The sequence below is a fragment of the Strix aluco genome, chromosome 26 (genome assembly GCF_031877795.1).
Source record: "Strix aluco isolate bStrAlu1 chromosome 26, bStrAlu1.hap1, whole genome shotgun sequence".
Taxonomy (NCBI): Eukaryota; Metazoa; Chordata; class Aves; order Strigiformes; family Strigidae; genus Strix; species Strix aluco.
This window is the reverse complement of record NC_133956.1, coordinates 3,418,683-3,446,136: the sequence shown is the minus strand read 5'-3', so window position 1 is coordinate 3,446,136 and position 27,454 is coordinate 3,418,683. Positions and strand designations below refer to the sequence as shown.

At 39.5% G+C, this 27,454-nt stretch overlaps 1 protein-coding gene across 1 annotated transcript; it reads left to right on the top strand.

Moving 5' to 3' along the window:
* The first annotated feature begins 703 nt into the window (after positions 1-703).
* MYOM3 (myomesin 3) lies at positions 704-26,944 on the top strand. The gene is made up of 36 exons (XM_074807138.1): positions 704-810; positions 953-1,027; positions 1,711-1,870; positions 2,109-2,266; positions 3,380-3,475; positions 4,127-4,215; positions 7,129-7,173; positions 7,386-7,526; positions 8,500-8,661; positions 8,944-9,085; positions 9,178-9,377; positions 9,698-9,751; positions 10,082-10,209; positions 10,816-10,999; positions 11,873-12,047; positions 12,662-12,783; positions 13,452-13,639; positions 13,816-13,942; positions 14,421-14,599; positions 14,676-14,790; positions 15,073-15,229; positions 15,602-15,711; positions 16,210-16,254; positions 16,386-16,522; positions 18,152-18,296; positions 19,536-19,595; positions 20,569-20,636; positions 20,923-21,033; positions 21,798-21,885; positions 22,967-23,005; positions 23,538-23,643; positions 24,433-24,596; positions 25,235-25,271; positions 25,399-25,421; positions 25,512-25,567; positions 26,258-26,944. The coding sequence occupies exons 1-36, from the start codon at positions 704-706 to the stop codon at positions 26,555-26,557; spliced, it is 4,293 nt and encodes a 1,430-aa protein (XP_074663239.1). The 3' UTR covers positions 26,558-26,944.
* The last annotated feature ends 510 nt before the right edge of the window (positions 26,945-27,454 follow it).

The following is a 27,454-nucleotide window of genomic DNA, read 5'->3' as shown; positions in this document are numbered from 1 at the left end:
GCTTAGTTCCAGAAAACCCGCTTGGATTTTCCAACTATCACAGACACTAAGTGATTTCTGCAGAGCTGCCTGTGTGTTTGGTTCAGCAGCATTGCCTTATCTAACCCCTGGCACATCCAGGCAGGGTCAGAACATGGTGCAATCACAACCTGGGTGGCAGGTCACAGGCTATTTGGCATAATACAATATAGTTTCTAGACTAAAAATCTGCTTATTTTCTAAACTTTTCCTCCGTATCTCACTATCTGATGTTCCATACTTTATTTTGTCCCTAGTCTTCCATGTCCCTCTGATCTTCCTTCTCATGATGCTCCTCATTTGTCTGCATGCTATATTGGGGGTCTGATCTAATGGAACTCCCTGGAAGAATATCCACCAGATTTAGAGCATAAGATCAGTCCTAGGAAACCAAATCTACTGAAAATGCCGCCTACTTACTGTTCTGTTACAGCTCCAGCTGCCTTTAAAGACTTAAATTCATCATCTGATTCCATTTTTCACAGAAGCATCATGAAACAAACCCCTTTCATAGTCTGAATGCCAGAAGATAGTATTCTATGAACTTTCATTCACATCCCTTGAACATCAAAACAAAGCAAGAACTTAATGATAACTTAAAGAGATTCTGTTAAGATGTCTTATTTGAAAGCCACTTTATGTTTTATTCTATTCCAGCAAGAAAGTTTGTTTTTGACTTCCCAGCATGGGAACCCGAACCTTCTTCCACCACAGAGAGGAGGAGCAAAAGGAGGAGAGGCAACAGAGCTTGCAAATGACCTCTACAACTAGAAAGAAAAAGTTCAAAACCAGGTAAATCACAGAGTTAGGGGTAGGCCGAGTAAATCAGGTCCAGACAGGACTTTCTACACTTGGCACTGAGCACTCAGATTTGTTGAAATTTGAGTTTATGGAACCTTGTCTGGATTCTTTTACATGTGTCTGCCTCTGGAAGTGAGGAAGAAGAGACTTTCAGCCCTTCAGAGTTATCAATAGCAGCTGCCCTGGCCTTGACCTCCGAAATACCACGGTAAGTCAGAAATCATTAGAACTCAAACACAACCATTGTATGCAACATCGCCTTTGTATATAGGGGTCACAGTTTCCAGCTCATTTCGTTGGAAGCAAAAAGAGCAGGTTCAATCAAGAGGTTCTTCCTTTAAAAGGAAAAATGCCAGACTTCAACTAAAATGCAGGAAATTAAATTACATCGCCTTGGCACCTGTGATAATGAGTAATATTGCCCTGCTTACAAGCAAGGGCTTAAGAGAAACCAGATTTCATAGGAATAAATGGAAAATACAGTCAGATTAATAAATTAATGGTAACAGATGGCACTCCCCCTCTTTCCTAGAAAATTTTGGCAACGATCCTGCTGTCCATCCTTCTGTGACGGCTGAACAACCTAAGTAGTTAGAAACATCCCTCCTCCCTTTAATCCTTCTCCCAGTTCCTTGCAAGGGATTAAAAGTGGTCAAATAGTGGGTTCCCTTCTTGTACCATTAAAGGAGTATCTCTCATGGTAGTGCTGCTGATTCCTATGAGGCATAATTGCCTGACATTCATATCCATACTGCATGCAAGTTGATGTTTCTGTCCTTAACATTCTGATTTAACCAAAAATATGTGCTATAAAACAACAACAAAAAAGACTAAAACAAAATACAAAGCATTATCCTAACTTCTGTTGGTTTTTATCATCCTGTGTTCCAGGGATTACAAGCTAAGAAGAGAAGCTGCCATACTAGAGCTGGAACAGAGGGGGCAAAAAAGAATTTTGTTTGGGAATGACATGGAAAAGTTCGAAAAGGACATTATTCGGAGCTGCAGACTGCTGCGAGTGAGAGCTGACCGGAAGGCCCTTCGGAGGAAGGTCAGATCAACATCTCTTTTAGTAGCATAAATCCCATCAGGATTAAAATTGCCAAGACTAACTAGCATTCTGGAGAGGACAGTAAATGTAATCAGGTGTTAGCATAACCTCAAAACCGTTCGAGGCCTTATACTTCTGCCACTGAAGCATTATCACACATGTCCCTTTTGTAAAAGACTTTGTGTAATTAGAACATAATCCCTTTCCATTGCCTTTATTTAGTCTGTCCTTGTCACAGGCTGTAGAAAAGGCACGCGTGGAGAAGGAATACATTGAGCTGCGTTCGGGGCGACCACCCATGTTCTGGATCCCCCTCAGAGTACATGCAGTCTGGGAGAGGATGGAAGTGAAGCTGGCATGCACAGTCCTGGCCTCCCCACCGCCACACGTCACTTGGTATGTCAGTCGAGAGCAATGACTCGTGCTGCCTGTGTGGCTAACACTCTGTGTGCGTTGCAGGAAGCAACCAGAGGAGTAACAGCTGTGTCCTGCTACAAAGAAGGAAGGAAGAGCTTCAGAAATCACATAAAACACTTTCAATTCTCCAGTTCCACTGTTAGGACCGGTAAAGACATTAAGTATTTAGTGGGCTGTGGAGGCAGCGGACAGTCCTATGGGGCTCCTTCTGGGTCAGGACTGGTATTCATGTAGACCTCCCTGCTTCCCTTGGTGCTGTCCTCTGTCCTGCAGGCAAACTTGGGATTTAAGTCTCAGAAACCAGAATCTACTGCCAGCACTAAATCACCTCACACATACACACCATCAAGGCTTGGCTACCATGGATACCATACAAGTTTTAGCATTAAACTGCTATCACTTCTACAATTTGTAAAATACAAACCAACTGTTTCGTTTACTCAGCTCTGCGTATTTACCAAACCACAGCAGAGGAAGTGTTCTGTATTGGGCCTGACTGCTGCATTTACCATTAATAACAGAGGGACGGAAATAAATGAAAGATCACCTCAAAAAACAATTTTCAACGTGTACTTTGATGTTTGTTAAAGTGACTGACCACTGCTCCCATGGAAGGTTTGAAGTATGCAAACATTTGGATTACTAATGACTTTGTAGGCAGCGAACTCCACTACTGTCAGAGCTCCTGATGTCCCGAGTCCTTCCAGAACAACCTGTTTGAATTACTGAAAGAGCAAAGGGAATATGAACCTCCCACGGATCCCCAGTGAACACAAAGAAGCAAGAGACATCTGCTCTAACTCCCTCACACAACCTGCAAAGCAGGGAGCATAAACTGAGGAGGAAGCAACAAGCCAAGGCTAAGCTGCCCGTAGGCAGGAGCACACGCAGGACTATGGGAGGGGATCTAGGTTAGCTGCAAGGCGGTTTTGGATTGATGTAGGAGACCAGTAAAAGAGGGAATTGTGTCTACTCCTCTTTTCTGTTGTGTCTCTGTTGGGTGACATGGTTAATTTTAAAATAAAGTGTTAATTTTACCAGTCAATTTCTCCGTCCTTTCCTAAGCAGCATGTTTTCTTTGTGTTCAACTAGGTATAAAAATGGAGTCCGCATTGATCCTCGCCTAGCCCCAGCAGGAAAATACAAGATAAAAAACAAGTTTGGGATGCTGACCCTGGACATCAGCAGGTAATGCATGTGCTCGTCTGAGCTATTTTTGCAGTTGAATAAGACCTGCTTTCCTGAAACTCCCAGTTTGTGTATGCTAAAAAAAAGAACATAATTCTTCTGGAATCTGACCCTGCTTGACTTTAGTGTGTTTTGTCTGAGCTAAACCTTTGCCATGAGGAAGCAATCTCAACAGCAGTTCACGAGGTTTAAAACATCTTAAAAGAAAAAGAGAGAGCCTTATTTATTTTTGCTCTTCTTTTTAGGCATGGCCAACACTTTCTCATTCAGGGTAAGGCCGTGCACATTAAGAGCACTTCCCAAGCAGACATACCAATGTGATTTAGGATGGATCAATGTAATCTGACGTTACTTCAACTCTGTGAATTATACATGTGATAAAGATACACGCATATCTTCAGTGGAACCAAGTGTTCCACAGGTCTTTTGCTTGTTCATTACTTGAAATGTTTTGCTTCTGGGTATCAAGAGAAAAAAATTACCACTAATTATAAGAAATCCTTGTAATCAAAAGAAAAAGCAGCTTCTTGATGAAAAGCAAATATCTACTTCAACTTCTGGGATTAAAGCAGAACCTGTTTGAATTTGTCCTGTGAAGTATGAACAATAACTTGAAAGCTAAAAAGGAGGGGAAATATTTTTTTTTTCCAGATGCTCCATGGAAGATTCTGCTGAATACAGTGTTGAAGTTAAGAATCAATACGGCGAGGCTTATTCATTTGCCACAGTGCTTGTCAGGAGTAAGTAGAAAATGTTCCTTTCGTTTTAATTTTTCAAATTCTTTAGATTCTTCAAAATATTTTCAATGGTATACATTATATCATAGGAACAAATAAGCACCCTGGAAAAACAGAGAAAGAAGTGAGCGTTCTGTTAATAGGAGAGAGACCTTCTCTCAGTTATTAGTGAGGAGAAAGCACAAGTGGCTAAAAAAATCCTTAGCTACCACTAACTAATATGTAATATGGCTGATATAATGGCTTCTCTTTTTCAGTCACTTCTGGACTCAGGCAAAATCTTTCAGATTCCATATGGACACAGATGTCCTTCCACTGTGCTAAAATTGTACTAAAGTTAGGTACTTATTTCTTCTGGACTGATATGAAACAGCCATACAGTTAAATACATAACAGGCTTAGAAAGAGTCTGCTGCATTTCTAAAGATAAGCAGGAAATTGGTTAACAAGTACTGTGGCTTTCAAAGGGATCTCTCAGTGCAATATTGCATAGAACACCATATTTCTCTCTCAAACCAGTAACTACCAAGAGCAAATACAAGATTTTCTTCTTTGATCTGTGCTGTTCTTAAAATAACTGGCATAGACTCTGTAGATACACATTCTGCACAAGCCAAATCCAGACATATGGTGAAGGAAGTAAACTACTGGTACTTAAAAAGGGAAATTATATCAAGCTTTAAGAAATACACAGTGCAGTCTCATAGGATCATAGTTTAGCTGTTCACATTTCATATATATATATATATATATAAAAGAAATAACAATTTTGTCATAAAAAGCCTGGACACAATAGAGCTACAGAACTGTAGACAACTAAACACTTCAGTGGGACTGACAGTCCAGGGCGTAATTCAAAGGGAACAGGTTTGTTTTGGACATCTTACTGGTCATGAAAAGATGGGTTTCTTCAACTGATTGAATTGCAAAGCCAGCTTGAACTATTTTTTCAGACAGAAGGGGTCTTCTTTGGTTTAGATAGTATATTTATTGTTAGCGCTTTAATATATTCTTGGCTCTGTCATGGGTTATGTTATTATCATACTTATTCTTTGCATGCTGTATTTTGATCACATCTGAATATCGCTTGGGGATACATATGCATACAGAAGAATGTGACTCCAGAATTGTTATAGAAGTGTATTGTTTATGATATCTTTCAGATTCTTTTAATTAAACAGTGTCAAAATTCAGCATATCTGGAATTATGCAGCACACATTTACCAGTTCTACAGGGACATGTATAATAGCCCAGAAAACCTTCATTTGCAAGCCTTCCCAGATGCCTAAATTCCCCTTACCCTAATGCAGAAATACAGAAAAAGTTACCAGGTGTGCAATGCTTCTCTTCTATAAAGGTTCTTACAGTATGTCCAGAACTCAGGAATTGAGTCATAAAGCAGAAGCAGCTGCCCGAGAAAAAAATCCATGGCAATAATCACATACTCCTCCCAGTTCCCGTCAGAATCTTTAGGATCAGAGCAGGCGTGATGATAGAATAAGGGCTGTGGTCTACCACAGAAAACCTTGGACAGGACTGTTCTCTTCACCTCTAAGTGCCTGATTAAACCGTCCTTCCTCAGGCCCGATCAGCATTTCAAACAGCTTGCAGACATTATTCCTTGTGATTGCGGGTGAGAGGCCCACGCTGTTCCTTCTCCCTTGACCCTGTCTAATGCCATCCCGGTAACATGATTCTTCCTTTTGCTATTTGCATTTAACATGCTGAAAATAGAGACTACACCAAGGCCTTAATCCTGCCTCCACTGGAAACATTCCTCATCCCCCGGGCAGGCCGATGGCATCTCTCCTCCTGGCCCCACGCTGTCTGGAATGCCCTTGGTGCCAGGGGAGGGTCTCTGGGATCTGTGGCTCCTACAGCAGAAGTTCACTTTCCCTGAAGACATCACTGAGGGTCTCACAGGACCTGGGATGAGACTGTGCTTTACCTCTTGTGCTTTCTGTTTCTTTCCTCTTCACCTATTAACACTCAGTCCTCATCTTCTGCTTATGAGTGAGCTCTGCTACTGCCAAGCTTCATTCACTGAAAAAATAGGCATTATTTTATGTGCATTTCTTATGGATCATAAAGAAAGGAAAGTATCTCAACTTCATCCCACGTTAAGTGCATCAGTTCTTAGGTTTCAGCTCCAAATCATTTCATTTCGTGCTGTGATGCCAGCAGTTCTTGCAGCCTAGGTCAGGTGAAGCGGGCCAGCATTCACGTATGATGCCTCCAAAGAACCCACGGCTGTTGAACCAAGTGATTTGGCAGGGGACACGCTTCCCTCAGCTCCAGGAATTACCTCGGTGTCTCAGGACAGATATCCTTTCTCTTGGTTAAAGCTTGAAGTCCCAGTCACTGGTAGTCTTCAAGACTCCCACATCATCCTCTGGGAATGCTGTTTAAACCCAGGGGTTTGGCCACTTCCAGTAATATTTATAACACCAACACTTTTTTCCTTCCTTTTCCATGGTGTATGTGGCAATGAGTAGCTGTCTCCAAACAGGGACATAATTGAAGCATTTCAGTTATGGGTGATTCTAGGTTGTCACGCTTCTAATTTGGACGGTACCATATTGGTACACTCATATGACAAAAGTTGTAGCTCCCTGCATGAATGCTTTTATTCAGCCCAACTTTCCTACTGCAGCTTAAAAAGACAGAAGCCAAACTGAAAAAAACCCTCCTTAGCTATGAATAACTGTGTGCACATGAGCATTTAAAGCAGTATTACTTATACTAGTATAGTCATACGAACAATTTCCTAAGCAGACGCATCCTCAGTTGTTTGTGAAGGTCATCAAGAGCTGGTTTGAGGGAAAAACAGTTTGTTGAGCATCGTTGTATGTTTTTGAGGGGAAGATAAACACTGGCATGATATTTGCTAAATGTCTTTTCTTCTTGTCTTATAGAATATTATGGAAAGGAGTCAGGATTTGATTCAGAAATATACAGAAGTGAGTAAATCATTGTTGTTATTATTATTTATTTTATTTTTATAGCCTGAAGCTATTTGGTTCTTTTTTTCTGAGCTATAGCTTTTCCTATTAGCCTGACTGCACATGACAAGTGCAAGGCTCAGGTACCACTCTAAAGATACGATAATAAAAATACTGCAAGGAGGAAGGCTCTGGGAAGTCTTTTTATCATGCTGACTTTTATTTCATAGGATCTCTTATGGCCAGAGAGGCAGATTTTGCTTTTCCACTGAAACCTTTATTTTCAAGAGAAAAGAAGCCTTTCACCCTCTCCTGTTACTTCTCTTCTGATTTACTTGAACACCAACGAGACATTACCTGGTTCAGAGATGGTTTGTATGCAGCAGCTAAGTTTATATACATATACCTGTATGAATATACCATTTGAATTCATAGCTGTGATCTAATGTTCACAGAACAGAATTAGAGTTCAGGGGTCTTGACCTGCTCTCAGCTCTTCTCAAGCTGCAGATGTTTATTTATTTTGTACATTTTGTAAAAGGATGATGCCACTAAAATATTTTGGAGGTAAAGACTTTTCTGCTGGTAAGAATAGTTTAAAGCCTTAGTTCTATACAGTGAAAGCATGAAGTGTTTGAAAAGCCAGTGGTTCTCTAGTGAAAAAACCTTTTGGATAATCTGTGTTGTTACGCTGACAATCAAGGATGTCAAGTTTAGCCAAACTGGTAATCTTCCTGTGCTATTAAGTTTTGAAAAACAGAAGCAATGCAGTAAGACTGCTCTTGACATTCCAGCACTTCTGCCAGAATCAGCTGTGAAAATAGCAGGACCTATTGAGTTTTAGTGATTTGAGGAGAATTTGGGTAGAGTTTGTTTCTCAGATCTGATAAATACACACAAAAAGCACAGTATGCACCATTCCATTTTCTTGGTTCTAAGCACCGCTCGGACAAAAGATCCTGCATGCTGAGCAGTAATGTATCCTCAGTTAGAGCTGGCATAGTATTTAGCAGACTTCAGAGCATCCAGTTACCTGGTGTGAAGAGTACCTTTTACTCACTAATTCATCTGAAGCTGAAAAAGCTACTCTTTTTTGCTTGGACTACAAGCTCTTCAGGACAAGGACCATGCTTTTTGCTCTGAATTTGCATACAAAGGGAACAGAGAGTCACAGCAACAAAGTAGGATCAGAGATCATAACTATAACTCAGAGAAATAATAATATCAGGAGTGTCTTACAGATTCCTCATCTTGCTCTGTGGGCTTTTTTGGCATCTGGAAATATGCCACCCCTGACTCAACCCATTCAGGTGGAGTTCCTTTACCCCTTCTCATGCTTCACAGGTGAGTTGCTGCAGAACTCTGCATGTCGGGAACTGAAGTACCAAGACCGGGAAGCTTCTCTGACGGTGTCATGTGCTTACAAAGAAGATGAGGGATTCTACACTATCCGCGTCCCCTCACTGGATGGATATAAAGAGCAGACCACTTATGTGTTTGTTAGAGGTACAAGCAGGATTCCATCCTACTTAGAACAAAAGCTTCTTTCCTAATACCTTGGCATAAAGGGATTCACAGCCTCATACACAAGCAAATATCTCCCAATTTTGTGCATGGATACAATTATCAAAATGTCTAAATCTTATTTTCAGTAGTGATTTAGGTATTAGAAAATATGACTTGTATTACTGGGATGTAGACCATAGACACTTATAATTAAACTACTGAATGAAAAATTTGGTGCAGAGAAGAAAAAACCCTAACCACTATCACTTGGTGTTTCTATAGATGCTGCAGCAGAAACAGCTGGTGCACCTGGATCCCCACTCAATGTGAAATGCCATGATGTAAATAAAGACTGCTTGATTCTTTCTTGGGTAGCACCCAGTGATAATGGAGGAAGTCCGATCCTGGGATACTATATTGAAAGGTCTGTGTGTTAATCATCTTTGAGCAAAAAAAGCTCATGATTGTGTTGTGGAAAAGCCATGAAGGAACTCCATGGTCTGTGTTTCATTTCAGGTGTGTCGCTGGGTCAGAGGACTGGGTCCCATGCAACGACAAGCCTGTGAAAACCTGCAGGTACCCTGTCTTGGGCCTTGCTGAAGGACAGACATACCAGTTCCGAGTAAAGGCTGCCAATAAAGAGGGCATCAGTCATCCTTCAAAAACCAGTGATCCGGTTACAACATATGACCCCAGCAAGGACAAGAGATTGACAGGTTCGTACTAAAACCAAGAAAATTTGCTCCTTAAGTACAATGTGAGGCTGAAGGTATAACTGAATGCAGTCTGTCCAGATGCTCCTCATTCTCACAAATATCACTGCAACATACTGCCATGCTGTGCCTTTGCTGAACCCACCTTAGCACTATTCTGAACAGAGAAAATCAAAATACCAGTTATGACATTTCATTGTATGTGTAATGAAATGTATGTAACTATGCATATAACAAAATGACACAGTCCTGGGCTCTGTCTTTCTCGACAAGCCTCAAGCATCTTCTCTTAGTGGATAACACTGCCCTGTTTGACATTACAGTTATTCCATATGACGACGGCAGGACGATAGAAATTTTCAAGGATGACCTGGAAGGTAAGTTCAAATTTACACTGAGCCGTTCTCTCAGAGAGGAATGATTGTTCTACAGCAATGAGATCTGTAATAACATGACTCTCAAGAAAATACATTTAGGAAAATATATGGTGAAACATCATTGTAAGCTGCACAAGGATCAGAAACTACCGTAAACAGCACAGGCTTTTATAATAATCTTGGTTTGCCTCTATGTCCCCAAAGGGTTTAAGTCTCCTGCTTTATAGTGAAGAATCTTACTTTATAGTGGGAAAACATAATCCATTATAAAAGAACTTTTTTCTCCTGCCACACTATAACTAAAGTGTAGTCTATTCTGACTTCCCATAGGACATATTAAAATTCCCTTGCCACCCACCAATGTTCATGCAAGTGAGGTCAGAGAAGATTATGTGGCTTTGGCCTGGGATGAACCAGATCCAAGAGGCAAAGAGCCACTGACTTATTATGTGGAGAAGGTAAGACAATAATATCACATAGAAGATAAGTTGCAAAACAGAATCATTTATTTCTCAGATGGTCTATAGCACAGACAAGGCTATTCACTGTGCCAATAAGTGGAGAACTACAGCCTCAAAAATGGCTTGCTCAGCCTCTCTCCAGCTCCACAGTTTAGTTGAGCTATGATCCTGACTCTTGACACCAACTCAAGCAGTAATGATTAACAAAGAATAAACAAGTTTTACCCCACAGAACAGTAGCAGAGTTTTAACAGAAGGGCTATTCTGCCCTATGAGACCTTAAGCGTGGAAAAGCTGTGAAGAATTGCACCATAGTTTACTTTTCTGTTCCCCACTAATCATTTTGCCAGTTAATTAGCATCTTCTACCAATCTCCTTTCAAACATACTCATTTCCCACCTGCCGTACCATTTCTGCTGCAAAGGGGCCCTCTGTTGCCAAGAAAGAAAAGTTTGGGTATATCAACAAGAAATACATCATTTATGTTCTTGGTTTGGTTTTTTGTTTGTTTTGAAAACTACTCTCCTGTAAAGACCAGCTTTGTTATTGCTCAGGAGTTTGAGTCACCACATGAGTTGTAAATCATCACCTTTTTCATTACAGTCGATTGTAGGCAGCAACTCCTGGCAAACGGTTAATCTGGATATGCCAGTTAATTCCCCAAGATTTGCACTCTTTGATCTTGTGAAAGGAAAATCATACCGTTTCCGCGTGCGATCTGTTAACAAATATGGAATCAGTGAGCCATCCCTGCCCAGTGAGCCTGTAACTGCTGGAGCAAAACTGGGTAATTATTTCATTAATATACTCTACACTAATGAGGACATGTACTATGAAAGTAACACGTGGGTTCCCCTGCCCCCTCTTTCCTTTAAACTTCACGGTATATGATTACATAGCAGTTGCTTTGATATCAGGAAATCTCTTAAAGCCTTAAATCCTTGTTTAATTACTTTGCAGTTGGTCAGTGCAGTGTAAATCTAACCAAACAATGATGGGGAAATTATATTTAATAAAATAAGAAACAGTTGAAGCCTGCGTTTAATCCTAGTATGCTTCCAGCACTGTGTAAGAGAGAGGTTACACAGAGCAGTGCTGGAAGGAATGACACGACTGCTGAAGCAGCCTGTTTCTGGGGCTCCAGACAGAACAGCAGTTTTTGCAGTGCTGATTTGTTTTGTTTTCTTCCCAGACTGAGCTGACAACAGTAAGAGACGCAAAGGCTCAGGCTCATGTTTCCCTTATGCAGAGAGATGAGCACTCACTCTTATTTTTTGATATTCTCCCATATTAAAGCTGCCCCAGTGTTCATTCAAACTGTCCTTTTTTCTCAAGAGTGAAGCAGGTCCCATTTCATGGTGGAGTTAATGAGAGTTACTATACGAGTCTTGTTTCTCCTCTGCTTCAGAGAAAGTTAAGTAGGTGTAATTCTGCAGAAATCAATGGGCTCTAAGGGAGAGGAATATGAAATATGGCAAACCCAAACATAAAAATACAGGCTGTAGACTGGGATAATGTCCATGGTATTTTGCTTTAATTTGAAAATGGTGTTCTGGAAAAGGTGAATAAAACAAACAGGCCAACTCACCTATAATATTTTTTTAAATTTATAAATTTTAAACCCCCCTATTTTTCTCTGTGTTTTTTTTCTTTTTTTTAGCTACTCTGCCTCCACCATCTCAGGTTTTAGCTTTCAGAGACACCAAGACATCTGTTGTTTTGCAGTGGGATAAGTTAAAGGATGGTCTGGAGCCTCTTGGCTACTACATATACTGTCGGGAGACTGGCACAGAAGAATGGCAAACTGTCAATAATAAGCCCGTGACATGTAATGAGTGAGTTCAGCTATTATACTCCACGGAGAGAAGACAGGGTGCCAACTTGGAATCTTCTGTTTATGGCTGGGGTCATATTTCAGATAAAAAAAGAACTTCCTTCACTGCACACACATAGGCTTGCACGCACACAAACACCACGTCCTCTTTTAGAATTAAGTATTGTTCAAAGTCTCACTTTTACATCCAAAGCCAGACTGACAGCAAAGTCTGTGTATATCTCCATAGGCTCTGGATCTGCAGGAGGTAGATAGAACTTGTGGCACCAGTGGAACCACATTCCATTTTTTTTTGCTTGCTTTCCAGTAGAGTAAGTTTGTGTCACTCACACACAGGATTTAGAACACCTCTCTAGCTGTGGGGGTCTCATGTCAAGCAGAAAAGGTCCTGTTTATTCTACTGACAGCCAGCAGTGTGATACCTCTTTATTTGATCTATACTTACTGTCTGATTTATTGTAGCCATTTATGTGACACAGTGCACTTTAATTTGTAATGGCAAATAATGATTTTGTAAGTAACAATGCCTTATTAAAATGTATTGCTGTCTGTTCAAAAAACTGTTTACCTGTACTTTGAACAGTCAAACACAAACATATTAATTTGCTTTCCTAGATTTACAGTTCCTGGGCTGCAGCCTGGAAAAGAATATGTCTTTTGTGTGAAATCTGTCAGTGAGGCAGGACTGAGTGAAAGCTCACCAGAAACAGATCCTATCGTTGTGAGGCCAGCTATTGGTAAGTAGTGACATATACATGCACATACACACAAAAATCAAATCCCTCAAAAATGTATCTATCATGCATAGCTATTATTACATGTAGTGGTAATAATGTTGAGCAGATAAGCAAAGCAACAGGGAACTGATTTTCTTGTACCCTGCAGCTTCTGTCATCAGTTACACTTGTCAAGGGTGGACAGAGTTAATTAGCATTTTGATTTAGCAGTGTGCTACATTTTCAGTATTAATTTGGCACCAGTGACCATTTTAAGTGCTCAGTTATGCTGTCATCTTGAAATCAGCATTGTGAATTTCTCCAGGGCAATTATAAAATCCTACCAACCACATTAGCTAGGATTTAACCCCTCCATCTTCTCCATTTTATCGACCCACTGCTTCCATCTTTTCTGTCAGACAAACCACAAAGCAACATGCAAGAAACATCCTGAGACACATCCATGACTTTTGCTGTGACTTTCAAATAAGAATCTGGTCATTTTAAAATAATTTTACACTGCAAAAGTGGTATTAGAGGGCCTTAACACAAATAGAATCACATCTGGTATAAGCACAGAGAGATTTCCTCAGCCCAGTTCATCCCATACTTAGACCTCTTTTCCCGATCCCTAGATCCCAAACCTGCTTTGAACAATACCCTGTGTTCTCTCTCCCTTTGCTGCACAGCTTGTCCATCAGCACCACATGGGTTTGTTCTCCTAAACTGTGGGAAAGCTGACATGACCATCGGCTGGAAACCCCCGAAGCGCAAGGGAGGAACAAAGATTCTGGGTTATTTCCTAGATCAGCATGATGCATCTGAACTAGACTGGCATGAAGTCAATATTCAGCCAATTCCTCAACGAGTTTACACGGTATTCATTTCAGATATAATACTGTCCTTCTTAAAGCATAGTGGGAAATGTAGTTATAACAACAGTTGAGCTGTTTTTCCTCTACTCCCTCTAGTCTAGAACTCTCTTCCTACGCTCACAAGATTTCGACCATGCAGGGCTGTACTAATCATCTGTTTGCACTTCTGAACCCAAAGGTCAGCAACCTTGAGGAAGGTCACCTGTACGAGTTCCGTGCCTGTGCAGTGAACATGGCCGGTGTTGGGGAAGTATCTGAACCAAGTGACTTGTTCAAATGTGAGGAATGGACAATGCCAGAACCAGGTATCTCTCATGTAAAAACAACAGCCAGAAAAATATTACCAGGTATACTAGTGATCTCCTCACTCTTCTGTGAATCCAAGGGACTTCTGAAAACTATAGTTCTGTACAAAGGTGGCTCCCAGTATAGAAAAGCACACAAACACTTCTAGGGAAGTTCCGATTCAGACGTAGAGTATTATTTCTGCATTACACAGATACAGCACCCAGGTATTTTTAATAATATTGTTTCCAGAGAATGAAGAATCTGGATCTAATTATATCTTAATGTCTTTGTATATTACACCAAAGCAAGTAACATTAAACCAGCTGATGTATGCTTTTTTCTAGAACCTACCTCTACAGTTAATTCGCATAGAAAGCATCTCCTGTGGAGCCACTATTCACTTGTTACCTTAAAACTCTCTGCTTCCTGATCTCAAAGTGCACCTGGTTTCATTTTTTAATGTTACTGCTTGACAGCCTACCCTTCTTTGAACAGGCCCTCCTTACGATGTGAAGTGCACTGAAGTAAGAGACTCATCCCTGAAGCTACACTGGGAAGCACCATTGTACTTAGGAGCAGGTCCAGTTACAGGGTATTATGTAGACATGTGTGAAGAAGGGTCAGAGGAATGGAAACAAATAAATAAGCAGTCCATAGCCCCCACCCATATGAAGGTCTGTATATGCTCTTAGTATCCAAGTGTTGCTTCTCATTAAGTCTTACATTAATTCCTATCATTGTTTCCTGCAGGTTTCAGATCTGGAGACAGGGAAATGCTATATTTTCCGAGTAAGAGCACTGAACAAGGCTGGAATTGGACCCCCTTCACTCCCCTCAGATCCTGTGGTGGCTAAAACCAAACCCGGTACAAAACTAAAAGTGATGAGATTGTGCGAGTCTGTAAATACTATGATGATTTTGGTAAAAAACTGCTTTATGAAACATCAGCTACATGTTTCATAGCAAGACAACCTCAGTCAAAATAAAGATTAGCAAATCAAAATGCCCAAATTAACTTACTCTAGCTGTACACTCTGGGTTTTTTAGTTTTTGGTTTTGGTTTGGGGTTTTTTTGAGTTAGATGTCCAGAAGCTAAGCCCTGATCTCTCTTGGTAAGGAATGTTTTGTGGGTTTTTTGCTTATACAGGCACAAATGAAATTGAACTTGGGGTTGATGAAGAGGGTTTCATTTATATGGCTTTTGAAGCTCCTGAAAAGAATGACTCCTCTGAATTTATCTGGTCAAAGGACTATGAAGGACCACCAGATGCTGACAGAGTTCAGATTGAAGAGAAAGGCAATAAGTGAGTATATAATGCACACTGAGAAAATTATTTGTGGACTGTCAAATGAAGAACACATTAAAAACTGAGAAAAACATGAAGCCAAATGTTTCCTTCCGCTTCCAAGATTCAGCTAAAATACATATACACAATCTCTGTCCCCAGTTCTCAGCTCTGGTGTCCATGAAATGGGGCATTCAGTGCAATCTTCAGGTCACAAAGAGGAAGCATCAGCCATCATGTTACTAATATTTTTGCCTTGCTCCTCAGTGTCATATATAAATGAGTACTATATTTAATGTTCCGGATGTAACAAATGTATTGCTTTCTGTTACAGAAGGCATATTTTTTGAGGAAAATGTAATTTTTATTATTATTACTTTTATTTCTAAGATCTAAGCTTATATTGAAAGACCCATCAGAAAAGGATCTGGGTATATATTCAGTGGAGGTCACGGATGTAGATGATGATATCTCTGCCAGCCACACTTTAACAAAAGAAGGTAAAAACTAATAATTGACAAGAACAAAAATCTAATGTGCCGTAATTTTCTAATATTAGATGTTTAGAGGAAAGTTTCTTGTAGAGGAATAGTAAGTGACTGACATCACTTAATGATAGTGGCATCATTAGAAAGATGTTTCCCATTCCTTGAAGGCTCAAGGGCAGTTTCATTTACAGTCCCCTAAGAAAAGATTCCATGCTCCTGAAGGTCATTTTTCCATTACGGTTCAGATTTCACACACAGCTACACTATCACAGTGATTTATAACTTCTTTAACATGTTTCTTGAATTGATACAGCCAACATTTTATTCAGTCATAAGTAAGAATTATCTTCACAACCTTTTCTAGTCTTCCCTGCTATCAAATATTTTGTACTTATTATCTTCTTCTTGACATAAATAAAGCTCAAAACCAAATTAAATTCAATCGATACAATGAATTTGTTTTGGCCTAGCTGTACTAATCTAAATGATTCGTTATTCTTTGCATTTCAGATCTGGACAAGTTACTGAAACGTAGCCATGAAATCAGGAACCCATGTAAGTTGAACCAGTAAGAAGCCACTACTGTATGTAGAGACTCTGAAAGGGGAACCCTGGCGTAACTCTGGCTGAGCCAAATTCTGTGGTTTGCCTATGAATTCCCCTCCGTGGCGCTCTCTGTTTTCCAGTGATCAAGCTGATATCTGGATGGAACATTGATGTTCTGGAGAAAGGAGAAGTGCGGCTGTGGCTGGAGGTTGAAAAGCTGTCACCAAATGCAGAGCTGCATTTAATCTTCAATGATAAGGAACTTACAAGTACTCCAGTATGTTTTGTTTTGTTTTTAATTCTGACTTACTTTCCCCCTGCTGAACAGGGAGACAGAGCAAATGGGTACATTCCCAGTTTTCTAAATTCCCATCAGATATTTTGATGTGTGTTTTTGGAAGACTGTAGGGCTTGGTTTTACACTCTGCATAAACAGAAAGCCAAACTGTCTGATTCTCAAGCTGTCCAGTCCTAGTATGAAGCAAGGCTGCAGCACTGATGCTGTTAATTAAAGACAGTCTAATATTCCTCAGTGCTATGTCCAGCAAAACCTTCAGTGCTAATACTCAGACAACATCCCCTCCTTATCCAGCTTTCCTGTTATCCCCCTCCTCCTGAGAGGCTGCCTCTGACAACCTTGCTGCAGCAAAAACTTCCCTTTTATAAGGGAATTTTCTGACAACAAACCTGAGCCATGTGTAATTCATCTGATAGTACAAGGGCACCTGTGCAGGGCAGAGAGCTTTGTCTTGGATGAACAAGCTCAACTCATTTCAGTGGATGCTAAAGAAATGCTGTCTCTCACAATGAGACATGATATTTTTCTTCTGCTTTACCAAGCAAAGCTGCAAGCTTTTCATCCTATCTCTTTGAACTGAATATGGATAAATCTCATGAATTCTAAGAGCAGATGAAAGTGATTTATATCTCAGTCTGAGGCACTGGAAATAACACTGCATCATGTGTTACAGTGCACTTCAACCTTCTGATACATTTAAAAAAATGTTCTAGCCTCCTCCTTGTCTTCCCATATCAAGTTAATATTATAACATTTAAAAAGTATTTGGAATGACAGGACCAGAGGGGAGAACAGTTGAGAATGAAGAACAATATAAATCATTCGCCTGTCAGTTAAATGCAGTGTAGCAATGCCAAGATAACAAAAAGAACAGATATAAAAAAGGGATAGGACTAGGCCAAAGAATTTCAGAGCTGTAATTATGATGTTGGGGTTTTTAAAGCAATGTATAGCAAATTTATTGAAGGCTTTGTCTATTCTAAGAACTGTCTTTTCTACACTGAAGAACTGACATGGTTACACACAATTACAAAGTATTTGTCAAGCTCTTTGTAACGATAATATTTGCTTAGAGCAAACAAGGCAGTAAGGCATAATGATGATATTTATGTTTAAGCATCTGGCAGGTTTTGGGATGTATGTATAAAAGGTTCAGTAGTGTTTGCATGATGTGAAGGAGGTGGCAATATTACTTATCATTGCCCAAATATGCAATTTCCTGCCACAGATGTATAATTAACTGCGACACTTCTATTATACTAAAAATCATACAGATTCTGGTAAGCTGAAGTCTGTAATATCCAACAGCAAAAATGTATTGTGTTCTGTGGTTTTAACAGAAACTTTCCACCAGAGAAAAGTTCTGCTGTAAGCAATTCTACTATTCCTACATACATAAACAAATAATAGATGAACCCCAGAATATAGAATATCGGAGTGCATTAGATTCATTACTCCTGTAAGATGAGGGAAGTATCTAAGGATACATACATAAAAGGACTGTAATGTCTGAGTGTTGTAGAACATGCTGTGCCAGGATCTGACCTTGGAACAGTTCCGCTGTGGAAAAACTATTCAGTTTAATCATATTTCCTTTGTTTTACACAGACACATAAAATAAACTTTGTCAAAGGAAAAGGTCTCGTAGAACTGATAATCCAGAACTTCTGTGATGACGACAAAGGGATGTACACGGCCCAGCTGAAAGATGGGAAAGCTAAAAATCAATTCACCCTAGCTCTCATGGATGAATGTAAGTGGAAATTCAGGATCAAATATAGACTGCCGTGCTCAGTGGAAAGTTTTCTAGGCACTTAAGGCCTCAAATTATTTCCGACAGTTATAATGGCACACTGGGAATGGGGAGAACAAATACTTATTTTAGCACACATTTAAAGTCCAGGAATCATGTAAGAAATTATCTGAATTTCTCTTTAACATAAATTGAAGCTTTTGGTCTTATAAATAGGGTCCCTGATGATAAAAATGGTCTGCTAAAGCAAAATATCCAGTGAATGCTGGTATTTTTTTCAAATGTTTTCCATATTACCTTGCTATGGCAAACTGTCTGTGTCTTGGCAGTAAACTGTGTGACATGTTATTACATGTACTCATTTATCTCACGACAGGATCAGGTTGAAAATTCAGTGTATTTAACAGCTGGTTAGTTGCATTAAATTTAATGCAATAAAGAAACCGGTGTCAACTACACTCAAGGACAAGTCCAAGCAACAAAGAAAGCTGAACATGAAACACACAGGCTCCTTGTATATACTAGTACAGAGAGCCCTTTTTAATTAATTAAAAACAGAAAGCAATAAAATTCTCATTCAAGTACTTCTCCATAGAGTGTCTATCACTATTTTCAACTCTTGCAAACAGTTTGCTTTCAAATGACCTTCTAAAGCTTCCAAACTTTTTGAACAGAAAGTGTTTATAAAATGTCCAGTCTACTTTACTCCCTTCATAGCCGGTGGAGAGGAACTGGCAGTTTTACAGAATGATTCAGCACATGCTAAGTTCAGGATATAAAATAAGTTTGGTTAATTGTGCTCTAAAAGTGCCCATTTTCCTTTACTGACAGTGAAGGAAGTAAAGATAACTAAAGTTACATGCAGTTGTCTAAACTCTATGCTCTCTGTCTTCTGTGTTTCTTAGTTTTAAAATATTTCAATTTCAGGGTTTCTGGCCTACCTTTTTGTACACTCAGAACTCCTATTTCCTTTCCTCAATGCATAATGGTCAGGTCTTCAAAGACTCTTTTGTTTTAATGAAAATGTTAGGTTCTGAGCAAGCAGTACAATGAACGAATGATGGCACTAATCTGTTCAGGGTTCTCAGTGGGGGCCAGAGGTAACTCATGCCCTAGAGATGTCTTACAAACAAATATCACAGCTCTAATCATAATACCTTTCGTGATCAGAAATTTCTAAAGTGTTACACTGAGAAATAGGGGGGGGTTTGTTGACTGTGACCATTGCTGTTCTTGTAGGTTTTGCTAAAGTTGCAGAGGAGGCTGCTGCAAAACGGAGAGAATGGAAGAAAAAGCAGGGTAAGATAAGCTGAAGGTTAATGACTTGTCAGAACTATGCCAACAGGGTGGCAACACCTGAGCAAAGCTATTTCACTGAGTGCTCTAAATACTTTTTCTTATCATCTTTTAGAAGTATATTATTTAAGATGATTAATACACTAGGATAAGATTCCTTATTTTAAGATACTCTGTCCTGCTCTTAAAAATCAAAATAATTTATTTAAAGTTTTAGCCATGCTAGTCACAATCCTTAGTATAGATCTTCTGCATCAGTGCTGTAACACTGAACATTTTTGAATTCTAAAAATTATCCAATCTGAATATATACTGTGTAATTAAGATCCACTCACTTTCCTTGTAGAAAACAGGATTCTCTAGGTAAGTTTAAAAAGGACCACGCATTCCACTTTCATTTCATCCCCCATCTTATATTCATGAATAAGGAAGTTTATAAAACAGTTTCAGAGAAAAAATATTCCAATTGGAAAGGTGATCCCCTTCTCACAGAGATAAAAATATTCATTTAGTGCAACTGTGATATCACACTAGACTATAGGTCTAGTCTCCTGTCTTCAGAGATGCTTAGAATAAGAGGAAAGTATACATAAAGTAATCAGTCCCCCAGTTTACCCTCCCAGAATCAGGAAGAAAATCAGAGAGCACATGGCTTTTCTATTCTATTGCAATTCACCTGGGAAATACCGATCCACTCCTACAGCGACTTGATATAGAGTCATAAAGGACTGGTTAGGAAGCATCACTAACTACATTTTGAGATAGGATTTCTCAACAAAGATACATTACCGAAGGACATTACAAACCCAGCAATAATTACACGGTGTAAACTGTGGTGCCTATTGCACGCAAAGCTCAGTAGCACGAAGCATTCCCTACAGACCGCGCTGCGGGGATGCACCAGTAGATGGAGGCATTTCTGCAGAGAACTCTCGAAAGCTATGGAAACGCATTGCAAAAGACTTTTCTTTTATAGGTCCACATTTCATAGAGAACTTGAAATGGAAGGTTACTGAGAACTGTGAAGTACTCCTTACCTGCAAGGTACATACAGCTGTGTGATGCAACTGCAGTCTGAATGCCTTTAGCACTAAATTTTAGATGTGAATTTTAAGGGAAGGGTAAGAAAAGTGCTCATCCAAATGCTTATCTGCAGACCAATGAGTTAAGAGATAGTTTATCTTGGACAGAAATCTTAATAAAGAAGGAAGTTTCTAAGATTCTGGAGCAATCCTCTAACACAAGTGATGTTTCATATTAAAAGGACATCCAGACATTCAGAAATAAAATGTATTTGGGACTCTGACTTTTAAATGTTGACTTCAAACAGGCAACAAACCTGAGTAAGGACACCAGCTTCCAATGGTTCTTCAATAAGAAAGCACGAGCAGGTGGTGCGTTTGATCCACAGACTGGGATAGGAACTCTTCCTATTAAAAAGGTGAAAAATGTAAAACAACTCAGAGGCTTTGGTGATCACATGCAAATGCAAAAAATACAGGTTGATCTTATTAATATTCCATGTGTGTTTTGGGTGATGCCCACTAAATGAAAGAAATTGAACAAATGCTGAGAAAAGCAGAAAAGAAGAAACAATTTAACATTACAGTCAGATAGATGTGAATTAGAAATAAGATGTTTTTAACCATGAGTGGCTGTTAAAAGCTCAACATGTCCCAAGTGGCTAAAAAAAGAAGTGTGGGCTTTTCAGGTTTTCTGATCAGGACTGGTTGCCTATTCTGGAGATGAACTTAAGTAACAAAAAAAAAGTTACTGAGCTCATTAGAGAAGTAACTGAATTAAATTTTATGGCTTGACCTATAGAGAAGGCCAGACAAGCTGATATAATGCCCCTTGTAATCTTAACTCTGCCTCAGAGAAGATACCGCTGAAGAAAGGGAACTTGATGGTGCAATTAGAGTTTTAGTGCAATCTCCGCGTGGCTAATTTGAATCTTGTTTGGGTTTGATTTTTCATCTTAATTTCAAACAGCTGAATCACCTATATAGTAGATAAACGTATGTGAAAGGGAATCTCTGCTCACACAAGTGAGGGAAAAAAAAATCTCAGCTTTTCCCCCCTTTTCCAAATCCTGCCCTGTTTCATTGATATGTGAAATTTCTGTTGGGAGGGTGTGTGTGTTTGGTTTTGGGTTCTGTTTTGGTTTTTTAATAAATATTACATATGTACATATCTATTTGCTAGCTAACCAAAGCAGATGAGGGCCAATACAAAGCAGTTGTTTCAGATGACCGAGGAGAGGACTACACCCAACTTGATCTCACAAAAGGAGGTAAGAGAACCTTGTATCAGGCAATAATACACATTCACACCCCTGCCTGGGATTAATTTTGGATTTAAAAACAAATTTCGTAACTTTCTACCACATTGTTAATTACCATAGTACCTACATGCTTTTGTAGGGACTAAAACCTGAATAAAAAGTTACTGGTCAGCTTTAGAGTTTTCTGATCTACTATAGCATATATATATAGATGATGATCATTTTTAAAATCACAAGTATTTCATGTAAGATTGGAGTCATAAAATGCACTATGTAAAACAGCCTCTTATTCTGCAAGAGTTATACAGAGCCCAATGAACAGAATAGAAGTCTTCTTTGTAGCTGATCTCAGAGGGTTTTTTTGCATCTGTCCATACTATACTTCATTTGGTAATCCACAGACAACTTTTCACTCCTGGAAGTTCAGCCAGTCCTCCGAAGCATCAGGAAAACAAACTTCCATTTCCACTCTGCATCCCCCACCAGTGAAAAAAATTCTAGGCTGAATCACGACCAAATAGTTGTTAAAGACAACATCAAGTGGAAAAACAATTACATGTTACTGCAGATTTCTGCTTCACTTTTCAGTGTTCTGAATATGCTCTGGAAATTGCAAAAATAAATATGCAGTTCTGACATTCTAATGTCATTTACATATATAGTCATTTATCAAGCTATGACCGCATTATAAATTCAGTCAAGCACCACAGTTAAAAGCTCAGTAATGTTTCAGTCACTTCAACTCAGTATCAATCAGAAGATTCTGCTTGCCAAGATTAAATCCTACCCTGACATCTGGAATCTATCATTTAAACCTGATACATAAATCTGCTTTCTGTGAGGCAGTCTGTTGCACACATTGAGTGCTAAGGAAGATAGAAGCATCTAAATTTAGTAAGAAATGCCCAGCATCTAAAAATAAATGAGTCAGTGGCAAAAACTCCATTCCAAGTAAGCTTTGCAACAGAAAAAGACAACTAATAACTACTAGATATACTACATTCTAAACATAATCAAATTAAGTTGGTAGATCAGATGTGATTTGCTAATTACTGTATTTACAGACACTTAAATCTTTATGTCTTTGCAGCCTTTGAAGACCTTCTCAAGGAGCTATGTAGGATCAGTGGTATGTCATTTTCTCATCAGCTAACACAGTAACAATGGAAGGGGAGAAAGGTGGGGTGCCACCATCAGAGCAAACTGCTCAGGAGCTGTCCCTGGGCTTGGATCCGGTACAATACCACCCATTTACTACTCCTTAGTGTTAGAAGCATCTTCAAATGGTCAAGGAGGATGGTCAATAAATAAACCCAGGGACATAAAGCCCTCTGCACTTACAAATTAATTCTGTGACCTTTACGTGCCAGCAGCCTGCTCCTTGTCACATCACTCGCTATGTGAATTTGGCCAAGTTGTACTATTTCTGCCTATGAGATGTGTATTCCAGACCCAAGTCTCAAGGAGAGATGCTGACATTTTTCTACCAGCTGCTAAAAGATCCCGGGTCTTCAAGAGGTAGAATACCACTTCACCTTCAGCTAGCCACACTCTCCAGAGAGAAATGTTAATAGGTTGCTTGGGATTTTGTTTGCGTAATGTGTAAAATTGTGCATGCTTGAACGTCCTCCTCAATTTCAGTCTTTCAATTATACTATTAGCTCTTTCTGCTACACCTCTGAAAATTCAGCCTACTGAAGAAGGTATCAAAATCTACACAGATGTGAAGTACTACACAGACTACATGAAGACAACTTGGTATCACAAGTAAGTCCCCAAAAGATATTTGCAAGGCTTCTGTAGTACTGTTGCTTGTAACTGTTTATCATCAAAATTAAACAGGTTGGGCCTGAGCCAGCAGCTTTTAAAGGCAATGGTAGATTTGTCTGAGTAAGGGCTGAAAAACACAATTCACTCTGCATCCTGAAACATGCCTGGGAATTCCAAAATAAGCAGTCATGTTATTTTTATCTTGGCACTGCAGAAAATAAGTGATCATCATAGAATAATAATGATGCATTTAAGGTACTGCTCAGTTACAGCCACCTTGGTTACAGACAGGAAAAGAATTTTAAAATTCTTTACTTCCACTACTTTGTACTTCCCTAAACCACTGTATTCCCCCACTCTGAATAACAAATATTCCCAAACATACAAAATTCTTTCCAAACACTAGCTAATTTAGCCTCATAATGTCTGTGTAAAATAGAGAAATGGTGTTTTATTAGATACCACCTACACACGTGTGTAAGGAGGCCAATTTCTAATAACGTTTAAGGGCTAAACACTTACAAATATTCAACATCTAAATCCTATTTAATCTCCTAAATAAGAACTAAGAGGTCTTTGTAGAGCTTTGGCAAACTGCCTAAAAGCACAGCTAGATGCCCCATGAGATCTTCAAAAGTGACTGAGCACATAACTCCCCATGAAATTAACAGTGAGGGCCTGACTCCCACTCTCTTATTCTAACCAGTATAGGTCTAAAAAAAGTTAACGCTCTAACTTATACAGCCCTACTAAATACTATTGAAATGATATCATTTGTTTACTTAGGGAGAAACAACTGGAAAGCCGTGACAGACTGAAAGCTGGGAGCACAATGAATCAGATCTGGCTTCACATACTGAACCCAACAGATGCAGATAAGGGAAAATACACCCTGGAGTTATTTGATGGGAACAACTCTCGCAAACTGTCAACAGACTTGTCTGGACAAGGTAAGCTGAGTCAAACAATACCGTCATAGGAATGAGATATACCTGAGCTGCTTTCCAAGATTCCTTCAAATCATGGGCAGTGATTCCTCTCTCCTTTATCTGAGCTGGAGCCGCAGTTCTGTGATAGCACACTATGAAATTGGGTTAAGGACAGTGAGGTGCCCACAGGAGTCAGAGGGAACACAGGGAGAGGAGAAGTGCACAGCAGAAAGGACTGAAGCCTGTCGGGAGCCTTGCTGCCATAGTGTAAGGCTCTCCTGCGGAAAGGATGAGTGGGAGGGCAGCTGCTCCTGTGATGTGTCCGATTCCTCTACAGGCCAACAGAGCTTACAGCTGGCATCTTGGAAAAGAGAATGTGGCTTCAGGTTTACAAAGACTTTTCCAAACTGTTCAAAATTGGGGTTTTTTTTCCTCCTCTGGACTTCTCTTTGGAAAGGGGGTACTAGATCTCACTTATTTCAGTACTATATAAATAGAGTCCTATTTCCTTAAGGCAGATATAGACACTGTCTAGATGATGATTATACCTACCTCTGTGCCCAGATACCTGTAATTCCAACACTGAGGCATTATGTTAAATCTAATAAGTCAAATGAAATAAATGGCAACTTTCCCTAAATTCTTTTCATTCCTTGCAGCCTTTGAAGACGCCCTGGCTGAGCACAGAAGGCTAAAGTAAGTTCCTGCCTAAATATTTTCACATCTAAATCAATTTCAAGTGTCATATTCTGCACCAAGAATACAATGCCTAATAATAATGATTGCCTAATAACCACTATAATTTTCTCTCTCTTACTTTCAGGGAAGCAGCAATAGCAGAAAAGCGTAAGTAAATTAATTTCCTTCCTTCTGCAAAACAAAGCCAAGTGCTATGCTGATAAGTACAACTAAAAGGTCATATTTGTTCATTCCCAGGTCGTGCCAGAGTTGTTCAAGGTCTGCCAGATGTTGCCACCATCATGGAGGACAAGGTAACATTGAGTAACTGTTCATATAACTGGCCCTTGCACAGGCACAGAAGAATAACTGATGGGGAGAAAACTACTTGTTTTCCCCTCCTGTATGTTCCCAGGAGCTTTTCTGAGCTCCTGCAGTTGCCAAAGGTGTGCAGTGGTACCTTCCACAATACCTGCACCAGCCCCCTATATTGTTGATGGTGCTTCCAACCACGCACGTGCTTCTGCACATACAGGTGCTCTTTGTGGCACAGAACCTCCTTCTTGCAGGTTTTGGATGTTACTGCTTCCTAGGTCTGTTTCACAGCCAGATCCTCTCTGTTGTCTTCCCATTTCATAGGATTAGCCTAAGGTCTTTTAAGGGCTGGACTTGATTTTCCCATCATATCAGCTTGCTGCTTACATTTCTGAGTTACATTCCCCTTTACTGGTACACAAGCAGAATAAAAATCCTGTAAAGCAATTGCAAATTCACCATGCGCCTATTTAAGTGTCACTTTACAGTGTAAGCAAGCTATAAAAAGAGTAGCACAAATATGAGTCAGGCCCAGTGATTTCAGTCAGGTTAATCTTGATTATATTGGAAGATGTCAGGAAAAGGAAATCTAAGAGAACTGATTTTTAGTTTTCTTAATTTCTCATCAACTGAATTTCCTTGCTCATTTCTACCTTCATAATCTATTTCTGCTATCTGTTTTACAATAGACCCTGTGTTTAACTTGCTGTATATCTGGAGATCCTTACCCAGAAATCACCTGGCTCAAAAATGAGAAGGTTATTGTCTTTAAAGATCGTTACAAAATGGATGTGAAGGGGACAGTTGTCACAATTACCATAGAGAAAGTCTGCAATGAAGACACAGGAAAATACAGCATCTATGTCAAGAATAAGTATGGTTCTGAAACAGGGCAGGTTACTATCAGTGTCTACAAGCATGGAGAGATACCAGCAGGACTGGAAGAAGAGGAAGTCCCAGGTGGGACTATAATGAAAAAGCCTAAATGAATTAATCACTTATGTCTCATTGAATTTAAAAGGAATTTAATTCCTTTGGATTCCTGTCAGTGTCTGTGCCCTAAAATTCAGGCTCACGTCTCTATTCTTATTTTAGTAATATTTTAGTACTTTTATTGTTGTAGTTGTGCAGTTGTTAGAAAACAATTTGTGTGTGTGTGTGTGTGTGTGTATGTGTACGTGTGCACATGCATGTTCACCTTACAGAGAAACTCTTTCCTAGTAAATCTGTGTGGGAAATACCAGAGGATTCACATATGAGAACCAGGCTTTCATGGAGTTTTTCTGTATTAAATCACCATGTGTTGCTGATTATCTTGTAGCTGACAAATGCTTGTGTGTTTGTATTATTAAACTTATATCTTTGGTGACACCTCAGCACTGTGGGCAAGCACATCCATCTTGAAACCAGTCGGCCTGTGTGTGTATGGGAAGTTAGGAATTTTCCTAAGTACCATGTGGAATCGGGGCCTTGAAGTACACACCTTTACAAACCTAAGCCACCGGGGAAGAAAACGAGGCAGGGACATTTTCAGGGCTTGGGTCTTTACAGAGGAACACATTCAGCTTCTGTGTATGCACTGACATGCAGTAATACGTTTACACAAAAGGGTAGAGTGAAAGTCTACAGAGGCAGACTCAGATCCTTCCATCCTACTGGACACCTATATTATTCAGAATTAAAGATATTTTTAGGTTTATTAGTTATGTTAGATTATTCTGGATATAGAAGAAACTGGTCTCTCAACTGCTCTGAAGCCACAGCTCAACTCCCAGCTTCTACCAGTAAAACTGTATCAGTGAGAGATAAAAAAGTGACTGTATTCCTAATACAGCCATCCAGCTAAACTTATTTATTCAGTGAAATAGTATCCTACCTTGCTCCAC